Below are 15,043 nucleotides of genomic sequence, written 5' to 3'. Positions count from 1 at the left end.
CATTGCCTAAGATACCACTCCATCCCCAAACTCAGATTTTATATCTGAAACTGTCTCTTATTTAAGATGTATTTATTGCCATGTTTGTTTAACTTGGTTATCTCCTTCATCGATGTGTTTCTTGCTAACTTAAAGCTGCTGCTCTTTGTTTTTAGTAGGGAAAGCTGCTTCCCCAGGGATGTATGGTCCAGGACTTGTCTCTGTAATGGGACTATTTGTTTTCTTTGCCCCTTGCAGTTGCCTGCTGTAACATTTGTAGTATGTGTTAAGTAATCCTTGAGGTAACATTTTTATTATGTCATAAAAAGTGCGTGGCAAATATATAATAACTCATGGAATTTGTTTGTTTAAAATGGAAGGATAATTTATTGAGTGTGTTACATGAGACCTGCTCCCCCTTATTAGAGCTGTAGAAGTGCAGCTTATTTAGAAGTATGTTCTATTGAGAAAAACCACGATCTCTGACATGCATAGAAGGTTTGAGCATGGTTGGGTAGAAATGACATCATAGTTTATGTACTCAATAAAAATTTAATTAAGTCATTACAGAAGTTGCAGTCATCATTTAACCCTCTAATTTCTTATGTTTAGTTCTTTTTTTAAACATTCAGTAATAACCAGTCTCCAAATCTTGATAGCCTATAAAATATCTGCATGAATTTTAATAGTTTATATTAATGGAAAAATATGAGTAACTGACATAAAAGGAATTTTCCTTGTGTTTGCACTATGCGCATTGCTATAAAAATCAGATGAAAAAAGACAGTGGTTTAAGGGAAGAGCATATGAACTGGAAATTTGTTCACTTGGCAGAAACTAACTCATATTTCGATAGAAAAGCTGTTGTATAATTGCCAAGGTGAATACTCGTAAGGATACTGAGAGTATCCAGGACAAGGGGTTCCCAGTGTGGTGGGTGTGATGGGCTGGTGTCTCTTGTGTGTAAATCCTGTCTCTGCAAAGTGCAGTGTCACACCTGAGTGTCCTGCTGGTGTGCAGGGCTGATGCACCTTGTCATTTGTACTTCTGGAGCGTGTGAGAGCTGTGGAAAAGAAATGCTTTGTGTCTCTTGGATCCCTCCTGGCAGTCACTACAGAGAAGAAGCTTTACCAAAGTGTATGCTGGGCCCTTGGGAGAGGAACTGCATCACTTTGTTGGTAGAAGTAACGAGTACAGGCAAGAGGACAGACAGTGTGGATGAGGGAGATGCACAGGAGGCATTTCAGCCATCCCTCTGCACCCAGCAGTTGGTCAGTCCCATTTTAGGCTCACATGGGGTCAGTTCTCATGCCAATGGGCAGCTTAGGCCAACCCAGCAAATACTTAAGCAGTTATTAAATTTAGTTAAAGGTCAGTGTGGAACTTGGACTGAGTCACACTTAGAGCATGGGGGAAGTTGCTGGGTCATCACAGACTGAAAGAAATTTAGTCATAGTCAAAAACTTTTAAGTCTGAGCTGCTAGAGATGCTGGAGAGGCAGAATTCATGTTCTTGCTGGCTGAGAGTTTGTCTGGACAGTACAGGAGGAGCAGTGGCAGGATGGTGTCTCTGTCTTTAGCATTCCAGTACTTCTGTAGAAGAACATCCAGCCCTGCAGTCTGTGCTTTGGGGAGAAAAAGCTGAAAAACCTTTGAGTTTCTATGGATAAATGAAGGTCTGGAATAACTGCTCAATAGTTAAACTACAGAGGAGTCTCCATGCTCTTGGGCTGTGCTGCCACTGCAAGGGCAGCCTTGCTTCATGCTCCCCGAGCAGCATTTTCTCTGCACTCCTGAAGCTGTTGGCAGAGCTGTTGGCTGGGGATGTTCCTGCCAGTTGCGTACTGAGTAACACCGACCTCAGGTGTGTCAGAATAACAGAGCTGAGTCATGGGGGCTTCCAAAGTGACTGACTCTTGCTCGCAGCCAAATCTCAGTGAGGCGGGCTGGGGCACTGGTGGATCTTTGTCCACTCACAGTGAAACTGGGAATATTTTCTCCTCACATCTTCCTTAGAGCCTGTACTGATGGTTTTCTGGTTTGTTTTTCAGATTAATTCTGCTGTTCTAAAAGAAGACTTGAAAAGGATGGTAGAAAATTTCTATGCAGCTCTGTTTGGATACGATGAGGTAAGGTGGCTGTTTTCAGGGAATGTACAACAAATAGACCATCTAATTCCTGAACACAGAATAGTCCAGATGGGTAAAACATTCACTGTCCATTTCTTTGGAGAAATATTATGTTAGGGAAGCTGCCTTGAATGAAAGTTCTTGGAGGAAACCAGAAAGCACAGAGCACATGGATTTAAACCATGGGGTGTGGAAGGTGGGCTGTTCTTTGTGCTGCTTGGCCATCACTAAATCATTTCTTCCCTCTGAATCCTGTTGTACACAGCTGTACTTTGAAAGCAAAGAGAGGATTTATGGAGTATTTATAGGGAGTTTATGCAAGAATATTAATAGGCAGTACCTAATAATACAGGGAGGCAAAAGCACCACTCTGCACAAGAGTCTGCAGGACTTTCAAGAGGAAAAGACATCATTTTTTTGCTCTAGTGAGTGTTGCTCTTCAGATGCTCTTATTCACATTGTGATACTATTTTTTTGTGCAGTGATTTGCATTATTAATATATTGTACATGTAACCTCATAGAGTTGTGAACAGTGCTACACATGCGAGGTTTAATCTAGTTTTAAGTATAGCCAGGATGTGTCTGCCTGTGTTTTGTTGACAATCTTTTTGGAAACAAAATGTTTGATTCGATTAAAGATGTGTGGACCTTTTTTTTATTTCTAACTGGATATTTTAAAGTCTTTTGCCTTTGGCAAATGTGTCAGCAGAAGATGAGAATTATGAGCCTGTGGTGACAACACCACATAATCTAAAAAGACAATAAAAGTTCAAGAGAGTTTGGACAAATAACATTAATGGATGTGGTTCTTGTATAAACCAAAGCTAATATTAGATTTAACTGGAAAAATCTAGATAGTTATTGATGAGCAGGATTTTTCTCCCATTTAGAATGAAAAGTAAAAAAGCAGAGAAAAATAGCAAACTCCAGACTACTGTTCTGCAATATTGGATTAAATATCCTTTAATTTTTCTTTTTAAAGTGTCACAGGCTTCACACATTCCCATGAGGTGCTGCCGCCTTCTCTGTAAGATCACCATTTTTATGGTAAAGATTTCATAACATAGAAATGCAGTTATCAACTCCGACGTTAGGAATACCCTGACCCAGATTTTTTCCAAATTAACTTGCCAGAAAATTGGTTACAGGCTGCTCTGTAAATTAATTTAAGGCCAGGGTTGTTTTTCCATTCTGGGAAAGAGTGATGTTGCTGCCTTTCCATGTGCAGAGCCCATGGCAGCTGTGGGCTCTGGGACAGGTGCTGTGGCCGGGGGCCAAATACACAAATGGGGGTGTCTTGTGTTCAAACCTTCTTCATGTGCAGTTTTTAATCCCCCTCTGTACTTCCCTTTAGGGAATCTTGTCTGATGATCATGTTCTGGCAGCAGCTCTTTGGAGAAACCTTTTTAACAGGAACTGTGATGACCCTCGGCACCTGGAGTTGCTTGTGGAGTACGTGCGCAAACAGGTACAGCCCCACTCTGCTCAGCCTCTGCTTCAGGACGTGCAGTGCTTTCTTTTATTGCTTGCATATGCAGCTCAGTTCTCATAAATAAATCTGATTTTAATATTCAGTGATCATTTTTAAGGAGAAGAAGGTAAAAATCTGAAAACTGGATGACATTTATTATAGAGTCGTGGAATGTCCTGAGCTGGAAGGGACCCTCAAGGATCACCCAGCCCAGCTCCTGGCCCTGCACAGACACCCCAACAACCCCACCCTGGGCATCCCTGGCAGCGCTGTCCAAACGCTCCTGGAGCTCTGGCAGCCTCGGGGCTGTGCCCATTCCCTGGGGAGCCTGGGCAGTGCCCAGCACCCTCTGGGGGAAGAACCACCTAACCCTTATATCCAACCTAACCCTCCCTGACACAGCTCCAGCTGTTCCCTCAGGTCCTGTCCCTGGTCACCAGAGAGAACAGATCATTACTGCAGTTTGATGACAAATGGCTGCAGAGAAATTAAATGGAACATTGGAAGCAATCCTGCTCATCTATTTCTGGACCCATGCTATGGAGGGGCTTGACAAAATGTTTCAGAAATAGGCTGCAACTTGTTGTAGAATTATTATCAATGTTAGAGAGTTGGGATTCTCTTCACAGTGAAATAGCACATAGAGCTTGAAAATCTCTTGCTGACTTTGAGGAAAAGAAGCAAAAGGGTTTGTTTTCCAGAAATCTTTCTGTTTCTTTCAGTTGTTACCTGGAGGAGACAATACCTGAGTAGTGTTTGTCCTCTCAGCCCTGAGGGGGTTTGTGAACCAGATCTGTGGGAAATGTTGGTGGGATAGAGTCCATGTGGGCACCAAAGAAAAGGGGTGAGAGAGGTTATGGAGGAAAAGTGGAGGGGGTTGGACAGGAAGTTGAAGACCAGAACTTTCACAACATCATTCTCTGTAATGTTTCCAATACTATATTCAGCATCAGATAGAGGTATGGAGAGACAGTATTTCAGTGTGTGTCTGAGAAAATGGGAAATAAAGGGCTGAGCTTCCTAAGGGACTGAAGACACTTTGGGAATGCCAGAGAGTTCTTGGGAGGGACTGGCTTAATTTAATGCTGAAGGTTGCTGATGCTCAATGGTGAGGCTGTAGGAAAGTTTGCTGGGGGCAAACACATATAAAAAACATGTAATTTTGGATAATTTCTTACCAGATGGGGAATTTGTTGCACTTCTGGATATTCAAGCAAAGGATAGGTCTGAAGCAATCAGCAGTTGAATAGGAAAGAGTGATCAGGCAGGAAAATGTGGCACATTGGGGAGGAATCAGCACAGGTTCTATGCAGACAGGTCATTCCTGCAGATAAGTTGTGCACTTGGGGAAAACAGCCAGATTTACATATGTACCAATGAGCTCTGAACTGTTACCATGCAGGAATGAGGCCTTGAGATTACAATTTTATTATCAAAATGTCAGCTCAGCACTCCATAGAGTTTAAAAAAATGTAAAACAAATACTCAGAACTGCTAGGGAACGAATAAAGGATAAAATAGTGCTGTGGTACCAGCTTTACATCCCTGGTACCCTCATGAGCTGGAATAATGTGTCTGGTTCAGGTGCTGACCATCAGGACAGATAAAATGTTAACTGAAGAAGCCTCAGAGAGGAGCACTAAGGGTGACAGTGAAACAGCTCCTTTATTAGCAATGAGAAGAATCCCCTGCCTGAGAAAGAAAGGGAGAAAGAATGGGAGACAGCTCTGGGAAATCCCAAAAGCATATGGAAGGTGAGCAAGGAAGGGTGTTCAGTGACACAGGAATGTGGGGACAGAACGTTGCCACTGTTGGTTGGGGTGCTGCAATTGCACGTGGGTTCCAAAGCCACTGGCAAGGTTTATGGAAGAAAAGTTTGTCCAGGGCTATTAAATCCACAACCACTTCAGACTCAAAATCTGTGAATTAACAGATTTTGCAAGGGAGGAAAAATGAACAAGGAAAAGAGCATTGTGTGCTGTGTTTAACTCCTCCTGGGGAAGCTGCTGGTGGTGACTGTCAGGAACAGGACATTGTGCTTAGGTGGCTTTCCAGTGTGACCCTCTGTGGCTGTGGGTGCATTCATTCCCCTATTGAGAAACTCCTTGTTGAATTATCCCTTGTTTCCAGTAACACTGTGTACCAGCTTGTCCCCACAGTTTCTTGTGGTTCCTGTCTTTAACAATGGCTATTAGTGGATGCCAGAGGAGAACCTACTGACAGGACAACATGTACTGTGGCCCTGGTCAGCTCTCCCAGCCTTCCTGAGCTAATGGTGATGGGTTTGCCTTTGACTGATCCTTGAGGGACTTTTTTCTTTTTTTTCCCCGCCCCCCCATTTCCCATATTTAGGGTGACCAATGGCAGCAAGTTGACCCTCTGCTGTATGATGAGGGTTTTTTTTTTTAATTTTGCTTACATCACACCTTAAAATTAAATTAGATCCCAACTATCTTGCCCAGAGAGGCTGTGGATGCCCTATCCCTGGAAGTGTCCAAGGCCAGGCTGGACAGGGCTTGGAACAGCCTGGTCTAGTGGAAGGTGTCCCTGCCCATGGCAGGGGGTGGGACTGCATGGGCTTTAAGGTCCCTTCCAGCCCAAATCATTCTGGGAGTTTTTCTGTTGTGAGGATGAGCATTCATTGCATGTTCACTTCTTCCAGCTTGTGTGCTTTTATGTGATAAATCCCAGGTGTTCCCTGCTGATCAGGCCATTTTTCTGTAGCTAAAGCCTCATTTGTGTGAAGGATGGGAGCTCTCCATGGGGTGCTGGTCCAGGCAGTGTCCCCTGCAGTAACCACCAGGAGGATGAAGTGACTCAGGGCAGCTCTGCGTGGCTCCTCTTTGCCCTGTTGCCAAACCTTCAGAGGAGGCATTAGCTAAGGCATCAGTGACGCAGGTAACTCCAGAGGATCTGCAGATCCTTATCCTGGCCTTTCCATGACGCTTTGCAGTCGGAAGTGATCTTTTTAGGTCTACCTCACACAACTGGCAGAGTAGGCTGAAATCTCCCTGTTGTGCTTGCATTTTGGAAAGAAAGGTGTTTGTGTAGCTGCTGAAGGAGCTGCCTGGGCGATGGGACACGTGGCAGTGACTTGCTGTGCTTGCAGGTGCAGCACCTGGACGCGCTGAGCGGGGAGGACCTGCTGCTCACAGGCGAGGTGAGCTGGCGGCCGCTGGTGGAGAGCAACGCCCGCAGCATCCTCAAGCCCCTGTCCCCTGTTTACAACGATGAAGGACTCTGAGATCTGCGTGTCAGAACAGCTTGGGAAGCATGCCTGCAAGGGGACTGGGCTGAGGCTGTGTGGTCAGGAAGAAAAGTCTGCTGTTGGAAGGAAAAAGTTTCATTAGCTATCCCATCCGTGGTGCCTCAGTAGCCTCCTGGACAGCCGTACTCCTGAATCTTCACCCACAAATAAATACTCGTTGTTTTAAGAACCTCTGTCCTTTTTATGGCTCTGAGTGGCCCTTGCTGACAAATGGACAGAGCTGCCTTCTGCCTTTAGGAAACCGGGTATTCACCATGATGTAGAGTTCTCTCAAGAAGACATTTCTGTCCCTTGCCTCGTTTAAAGAGCTGCTACTCAGAGACACAGTGGTGTCCTCTGCTCCCTGAATGGTTGTGAAAGCAAATCTGAGCTTTGCATATTTAGATATTAAGTATATATTTTAAATGCCTGATAGCAAGATGGAATGGTCCATCTTTGCTTTAGTGGAGTTAAGAATTGCTTTAACAGATTCTGAAGGGTTTTCTGTGAAAATCCCTTTTAGGAACTCTCTGCTTTGTTGCACAAGGATAAGAGAATGCAAAGAATAATGCGCAGTCCCCAGCAATCCTCTGTGACTTTGGCTGTCTTAGGGAGATTAAAGCCCCAATTGTGGCTGCGCTGTCACTAAATGCTGCCTCAGTACTTGATGTTTCAGTCTGCCTTGCTGATACTTCCACATTCTTTGTAGAATTGTGCTCTAGGAACTCCTTTATGAAAAGAACATCCCTGTTTGTGTCCCTGGGACAGGACTCTGCCATCCTCCATCCCCCAGAGTAGTGGTCCAGGGCTTTTTAGCGAGATCCTTCAACACCAGTGACAACGTTCTGTGGCTGTGCAGGAAAATTATGCCAACACAGTAATTAGGGGAGCAGGAGCTGCACTGATGAGACCAGCAGAGGCCAAGGTGCTCTGTGTGGGTGGAAGGTTCACCAGGCTGTTTCCAGGTCAGTGACAAAAACAGTTTTTATTTCTCTCCTGTCCAAAATCCGAGTCAATAATAAATGTCAGTCTGGGTAAAATTGCAGTGTGTTTGTTTTCTGTGCCATGTGTGCTTTTGATAAGAATAAGCACTATAAAATCAGGATTTATTCCTAATGAAAGTATTAAGCAAAAGTAGAAGATGATAATCCTTAATTTGTGAATTTAATCCTTTATTTGTGACTCCTTAGTCTGGTGAAAGTGTAACTGTGCCTGGCTGTGACTGTACTTCCTTCTCAAGTTGCTTTCTTCATAGTGTGTGTGTTGGGGAATATTTGCCATCCCTTCCCCATGTAAAAAGCACTGGGATGCAGCATAGAGGCTCCCAAACACTGCCTTGTGTTTTTTTTTTTTTTTTAAATCTTCTTTTAGGGAGCCTTCTGTGTATAAAAAAGGCATTTTGGTTTTTTTTTTTTTTCCAGGGCGAGCTTCCTCAGTTTAACTTGTTATAAAATGAGTCATGTAAAGAGCCCCTCTCTCTGTGTGAGGTGTATCCCTTCTCTGTGAAAACATTACAGCCCAAACAACTTGCTTGCAGTTTATTTAAGATGCTTTTGTTGAAAGCTGAGCTAAGCAGAGAAACCTCTTCTGTGTGAAGTATTATACAGTGTGTGTGAGATAATAACACCTTGTAATTCATTACAGCTGGCTTGTATTTACATAAAAGAAGGCTGAGCTGTGTAGGAATTTGCTGATTAATTTATTTTTAATGAGAGTGAAGTATACCAAGTACCAAAATAAACTTTACTTTGTGTATCTTACTGCTCCTGAAATAGGTGGAAAAATTAATGGTAGATATTTTGGCTCAAAGCTACATACATTAATTCATATACAAAACAGTTATTTAAACTTTAACCCCTTTCTTGCTGTGTAATTTAAACCTGGGCTCATGTTATCCATGCCATGGGAACACAGGGCTGGGAGCACACCACCATCCAGCCCGGGGACCATGCATGGCTGCAGGGAAGCCGGAGAGCTGCTGGAATTCTTGGAACGGCCAGCCTGGAGGTGAGAACGCCTTTGTGCTCTGAATGTGGGACAGCATGCGGTCAAAACTGAACCCTCCCCTGTGTTTATGGGCAGGAGGCTCCACAAGTGATGGGGCCAGATTGGAGTCATTGGCATCTGCCCTTGCACCTTTTATTAGGGTGAGAATAAAGACCTGTAATCACGGGCCATGAAATGCCTTCACCCACCCTCTCTAAGGGCTGAGCCAGCAGTGGTGCTTGGGTGTGTGGGGCCTGGTGAAAAAACAAGGCAGATACTGTCTCTGAATTAAAAGGGTAATTTGTTAGAGAGGGAAAATCCACTGGAGGCTACACAGGACCAGGAAGACTTTGCTTCCCAGTCATTAGTTACCCAGAGACAGGATCATACAATATTAGATTGGGTATCAGGAAGAAGTTCTTCCCTGTGAGGGTGGGGAGGCCCTGGCACAGGGTGCCCAGAGAAGCTGTGGCTGCCCCTGGATCCCTGGCAGTGTCCAAGGCCAGGTTGGACGGGGCTTGGAGCAAGCTGGGATAGTGGAAGGTGTCCCTGCCCGTGGCAGGGGGTGGAATGAGATGAACTTTAAAGTTCCTTCCCATCCAAACCATTCTGGGACTCTGAATGTGACCCCTATTGCTCTCAAGAGGTGAAGAAAGGTGAGCTGGAAAGCTGCCATTGCCAGTATCTTATATAAGACATCTTTCTAGCCAGAAGGAAAGAAAATACATTTCCAGTAGCAAAATCTGCCCTCTGCAACAGTCTTCCAGCAGCAGTGATTGGCAGGTGAGTGATTCCTGCACACATCTTCTTTGAGGGCAGCAGAACAGAGGGGGTTTAACCAGACATTGTAAAGCCCATCTTCTCCTATTTTCAAAATTTTCAGGGAATCATTGAAGGTATTTCACTTATGGACAGTTCTTTGTTTTTGCTGTTGGGTTTTGGAAAGTGGTCTCAGACCATCAGTTTGGAGGCACGTACTGTATTTAAATGAACATATCCATGTGAATTTCTTCTGGAAGGATCCACTTTATCATCCAGCCTGATCTCCTGTCTCATACAGCATTTGGACATGGCTCAGGATTCTAAAGGATTTACTCTTCCAACTTTTCCAGGTACCTTAAAATGAAGAGACAAGCCCCTAGGAAGCACTCATGATTTCAGCTGGATCCTGGGTTGCTCTCTGTGGGTAGAAGGGTCAGCGCTCAGTGTCTTCCTTTCTTCTGTTTTGCACCATGGGAGAATAGGAGCATGTTTTTCCTCACAGGGTCAAACTTGGGAAGTCTCTTGCTTTAGGCTGATATTTTTGAGATGTTTTGGAGTACGGGGGACTCATCTGGTACTCTTCAATGCCCACTCTCTATTGTAGGTTAATTGTTTTCCTGTGTCACCTTGGCTGCTGTGCTCACACCACTTTTGGGTGTTGAACTGTTTTCCGCTTCAAAGTGCTGAAGTGCTGAGAGCACAGGCATCCTCAATGATCTTCACATTTCCTGTGCTATCCAGTGCTTAAGCCCTGTTGAAGTGCAGTTACCATTTCCCAGATTTGTGACTCCTCACCTTCCACAAAGTGATGTTTTCAGTCGTGTCTCTGCCCCACCAAGCCCTCAGGTCAGAACTGCTGCTCCTGACCTGGCAGTCGGAGTTTACCACTGTCCTGTCTCCCTTACCCTGCCCTTGGCTCAGTAAATGTGGGAAGCAGAAACTGGACTCTTAAGAGTAAATTTTTCCACCAGAGTTTTCAATTAGATGGATGTAGAGTAGATGAAGAGTAGCAAAGCTGTGGTGGGGGGTGAGCATCAGCTGGGAGGGGACTGGTTCTGCAAGCATGGTGCCTGTGAGATGTGCCCGTGCCACTGCAGCGGCACCGCTCTGAGGAGCTGTGGCAGCCATGCCCTACCCTGTGACCCACTCGTATTTTCCACATTCTCCCACTTGTTGGAGAATGGTTTAATCCTGAGCACGTACCAAAAGTCATCTGCATCCCAGGGATGTGCTGCAGTACTGCTTGAGCACTTGGAGAGGTTTGCTGATCCCCTCTACAGGTGTGCTGAAAGAGGCATTGAGCTCCAAAGCTGAACTGGTTGCTTCCTTCCAGGAAGAGTAAAGTCCCAGTGTAGGGAATTGTAAGTGTTTAAGTTAATACCTAGAAACTGCTGTGTCTTTCAAATTCTTCTACCTAAGAGAGTTGTACCACAAATGCAGTGGTTATTTCAGGCCCCAGTGCAGGGGTTTGGTCACGGCCACAGCCTTGTATACGAGGTTTTTTCTTGGGTGATGGTGGTGGCAGCTTATTTAGAATCATAGAATATCCTGACCTGGAGGGACCCATCAGGATCACTGAATCCAACTCCTGACTCTCCACAGGACCCCAAAAATCCCACCCTGTGCCTGACAGTATTGTCCAGGTTTCCTAGTGGAGACCTCCCTGTACAGTCCCCATCTGCCTCTTCACATCTGCCCTGTTTTGATCTCTGTTGTCCCCTTGATTAATGAACTCTAATCAAGGTTTCTCTGCTTTTTTCTCTTCAAGAGGCTGTGATGAACCCATGTCCTGTCCTTCCCACTGACCTGCATTGTGTCCAGCTCTCCTGGGCCTTTGGTGACCCCAGGCTGAATGGACACCTCTCCCAGCTCTCTGGGTGATGGTGTTCCTGTGCCGCAGGGAACAGGATTTCCATCTTTTGGGCACATTGTGTCTGCACAGCCAAGCCCTCAGCATGCTCCATATTCTGAAGGTCTGAGAAGGCAAGGAGAGGACAGCAGCTTATGTGAGAGCCTGGGAAAGTTGGCAAGGATGTAGGAAAGACCCTGAGTCTCAGCACCAGTGAACAGTGGGCTCTGCTGCTTATGCAGTGCCTGCCCCTCCTACGCCTGCAGAGGGACTATCACCTGTGGGCTGCACAGCCTCCTGCACCCTGATGGGGCAGGTGCATATTAACAATCTTGTGATCCTTCTCAGATTCCTCTGGTGAGGTTTATTTTTGACCACTGCCCCTTCTTCAGGTGTTCAGGGCTGCCCTGTGCATCCTACATGTGTTCTTCCTGAAGCTGCTGAACATGTTGAGGGAGTACTTGTTTTGCTTACAGTCATTCAACCTGCTGAGCAGCTTTCTCTCCTCACTTGTGGGACAGGAGAGATGGCTGGGCCTCATCCTTCCACTGGGAATGCAGAGCTCACACGAGAGTGGTTCCACCTTCTGCTGTTACACTTCAGTGGCTGTTCCAGATGTGATATGCTGGGAGCAGCCAGGGAGTTTAGGTCAAGTGGCAATAGATCTGATGGAGGGAGCTGGGGCAGGTTAGTGGAAACACTTCCAAACACTGCCTTGAATTTTTTTAATCTTCTTTTAGGGAGCCTTCTGTGTATAAAAAAGGCATTTTGTTATTTTTTTTTCCAAGGCAAATTTCCTCAGTTTAACTTGTCATGTAAAGAGCAAGATCTGTAACCAGCAACATCTGCTGTCCTGTTGTTGCTGTCTCGTGCAGATGTGTTTATGTAGGAGGGCCCTGCACAAGCTGCTGAGCCTGGATCCTGTTGGGAAGCTGCTGCATCTCTCCCAGAGACCTCCCTCATGCTCATTTTAGAACTGAGGAGTCCTGCACATGCAAAGCCTTCTTTAATGACTACATCACAATGAGCTGGGATCCTTCATTTCTCATCCCACCTGCTCCTGGGCTGCTCCACATCCTGTCAAAATCAGGCATCTTAGGCAGATTTACTCAATGTCCCACATTCTTCCCTGTGCACCCTCTTCCTGCTGGTAGCCAGACCCAGTGATGTTACAAGACCCAGTTCTGTCTCTGTGGATTCCCTTTGGAAGGAGACACAGAACGGGTGTCTGGAAGTGCTTCTTCCCATGTTCTGTACAGGGCAGCAGCTGAGGGAAGCAGCATGCCGTGGTTCCTCTCCTGACAGCTGGGCATCAGCCCCCTGAGCAGCTCGAGGCTGGATCTCAGAGGGCCACCACAGCAGCTCCATGGACACACATTGGCTTCCCTGCATGGCACAGGGGTGGTAGAGACCTCGGAGCTGCAACAGGAGAGAACCTCTGTGCTGGGCACACCACTGGGCAGGGGCAGCAGGGGATGGGGGGGCCCTGCCTCCCCTGACATCATTCACGGTTGGATCATTTGGCCTGTGGCTGGCAACTGGTGTCCAGTGCCCTCCTTCAGCTGTGCAGGTGCGAGGCTGCCTCTCCCCTGATTTGAGAGAGTCTTAACAAATGAATGGAAAGATGAAACACGGAATTTGTGTGCTGCCACTGTGCTTAGATTCTGTAACACCATGGTTGGGAATCTTGGACAAAACATGGGGAGATTGGACTTTGCACTGCTCTGTGGGTTCAGTGCTGACAGAGCTCAGTGCAGGAACTAAAACTGGGGCTTTTCTCATCCTGCTGTGCTGGCTGAGTGCATCTGGCCAGTGAACTCTGCACAGTGGAGCACTGCTATGCAGCGCCTTCCACAAATGCTGGTTCAGCACTGAGGAGCACCCTGATGTTTTGAGGTGGAAGATTGGGTTTCAGTCTGAAACAGGGGGAGGGGGGGAACCAAATTGGCTTCTCATGTTCCCAGGTGAGTGCTCACCAAGATCTATCAGGAAACAGCTTGGCAGGCTGCCTCCCATGTGTGTGTGAAGAGGAAGCAGCAGGTACATTCTGTGGAAAGGCCAGGCAAGGTGTTGGTGTTTGCTGAGCTCCAAGAACACCTGTGGAATGGAAGAATGAAGTATTGCCTAACGCTTGGATCCTGGCTGAGCTCCGGTATCAGGTATCAGCCAGAGCAGAGCTGCTCAGGGACACTGACTTGGAAGTGGCACTTGAGGCGTATGTTCAGCCAGAGGGAATTTTCCCCTTGTCTTTCTCTGTTGATTGCAGAAGGTGTGTAGACAACAATTCCAGATAAGATCCCTGCTTTTAGCTGGCAAAAACGGGCTGATGCGATTCCCACATCCTGTGTTGGCCAATCAGCCTCTGGAGTGCCAATTATAGCCATTTTGCCAGACAGCAGGGACAGGACACCTCTCATCTAATTTTAGATGTCTGCATGGTAAACCTCTGTCACTGACTTAGGCAGCCCAAGCTCCTGCTGCTCAGGTGGGGAGAGATAAGCGCTTCCAAGGCGCATTTCATCCAACCTGTTCCAGGTGTCTGCAGGGTGAGGTAACTGACTCCTAAAAGTCTCTGCCTCTCCCCACCAACCCTGAAGGAGCCCAGCCTGTCAAGCTGGGCTGGAGGTGTTTACATCGTGTGTGCTTTCATGTGCTGAGGACCATGAGAAATTACTGGAGGGAGAGTAGATCATTACCAAACACCAGCTGGAGACAGTGCAAATCCCTTTACAGAATCAGGAGCAGCAAATACGCATTTGATGACTTTTTAAAAAATTCACACTCTTTTCAGCTCTTTAGGAAGGCAAACAGTAAGGTGATGGTACACATATTTCATGTTACCAACCTGGCAAAGCAGCTCCAGAAAAACACCCACCATGTTACAGCTCCTTCCCTTTGTTATTTTCCCCAAAACTCCTTACACTGGTTTGGCTGTTCACTTCACATTTTAAGTTATTCTTTAAGATGTGCTAACATTTATTTTCACCTGTAACACTTCTGTGCCAGCACCTTTGTTACAGTTTTGTCCCATCCCTACTTTGCCCTTGCTTGCTGCATCACAGCCAACTGGCAGCCGACTTCTGTTTTCTGATTCAATCAATGCAGCTTTGCTTCTGTTCTTGCTATTTGCAGTCCTGCTGAGGCTTCATCCTGACTTCAGGCATCTAAAGACTAGACAACTAATCTGAACTAATCATCCCACTCAGCTGTAGTCCGTGGAGAGTGATAGTCCCTTGGGTACATGATTCATCCCAGCTGACTTAGAGCCTGGTGTCTGGATGTGCTGGTTCACACTCAGGCATGGACATCCCATTGACTATTGCCCCGTGGTTATTCCAGAGCACACATTTAGTTTTTAGATGACTTAATTTAATTTAATCTCAGGGGATTTTGTAGCTAAAAGGCCAATTGATTACATCAACTCTCCATCCAGTTCTTCATTCTTTGGTTGCCTGTGTGGAGTTCAGTAGCTCCAGGGTGAGCTGATCTCTGCTCCTCTGCAGTTCTTCACACATTGTGTTCTCGTGTGTGCTCCTACACAGTGCCTTAACTCACATAGCAATGTCTGCCTGTACTGTTCCTCCGAAACTTTTGGGAAGCTGGAGTTAACTAATCCCCAA

The 15,043-nt window shown here is 46.0% G+C and overlaps 1 protein-coding gene across 2 annotated transcripts in view; it reads left to right on the top strand.

The window, feature by feature from the left end:
* Positions 1–7,016, top strand: part of UQCC1 (ubiquinol-cytochrome c reductase complex assembly factor 1) — a 46,535-nt gene extending 39,519 nt beyond the window's left edge. For both annotated transcript variants that reach the window (XM_069034429.1, XM_069034428.1), the window contains 3 exons: positions 2,030–2,107; positions 3,463–3,576; positions 6,689–7,016. In XM_069034429.1, the coding sequence (XP_068890530.1) occupies positions 2,030–2,107; positions 3,463–3,576; positions 6,689–6,823 (327 nt within the window). In that variant the 3' untranslated portion in view covers positions 6,824–7,016. The remainder of the gene's footprint in view (positions 1–2,029; positions 2,108–3,462; positions 3,577–6,688) is intronic.
* The last annotated feature ends 8,027 nt before the right edge of the window (positions 7,017–15,043 follow it).

The sequence above is a fragment of the Aphelocoma coerulescens genome, chromosome 20 (genome assembly GCF_041296385.1).
Source record: "Aphelocoma coerulescens isolate FSJ_1873_10779 chromosome 20, UR_Acoe_1.0, whole genome shotgun sequence".
NCBI lineage: Eukaryota > Metazoa > Chordata > Aves > Passeriformes > Corvidae > Aphelocoma > Aphelocoma coerulescens.
Note: the sequence above shows the minus strand (reverse complement) of the source record. Positions and strands in the feature narration are given on the sequence as shown.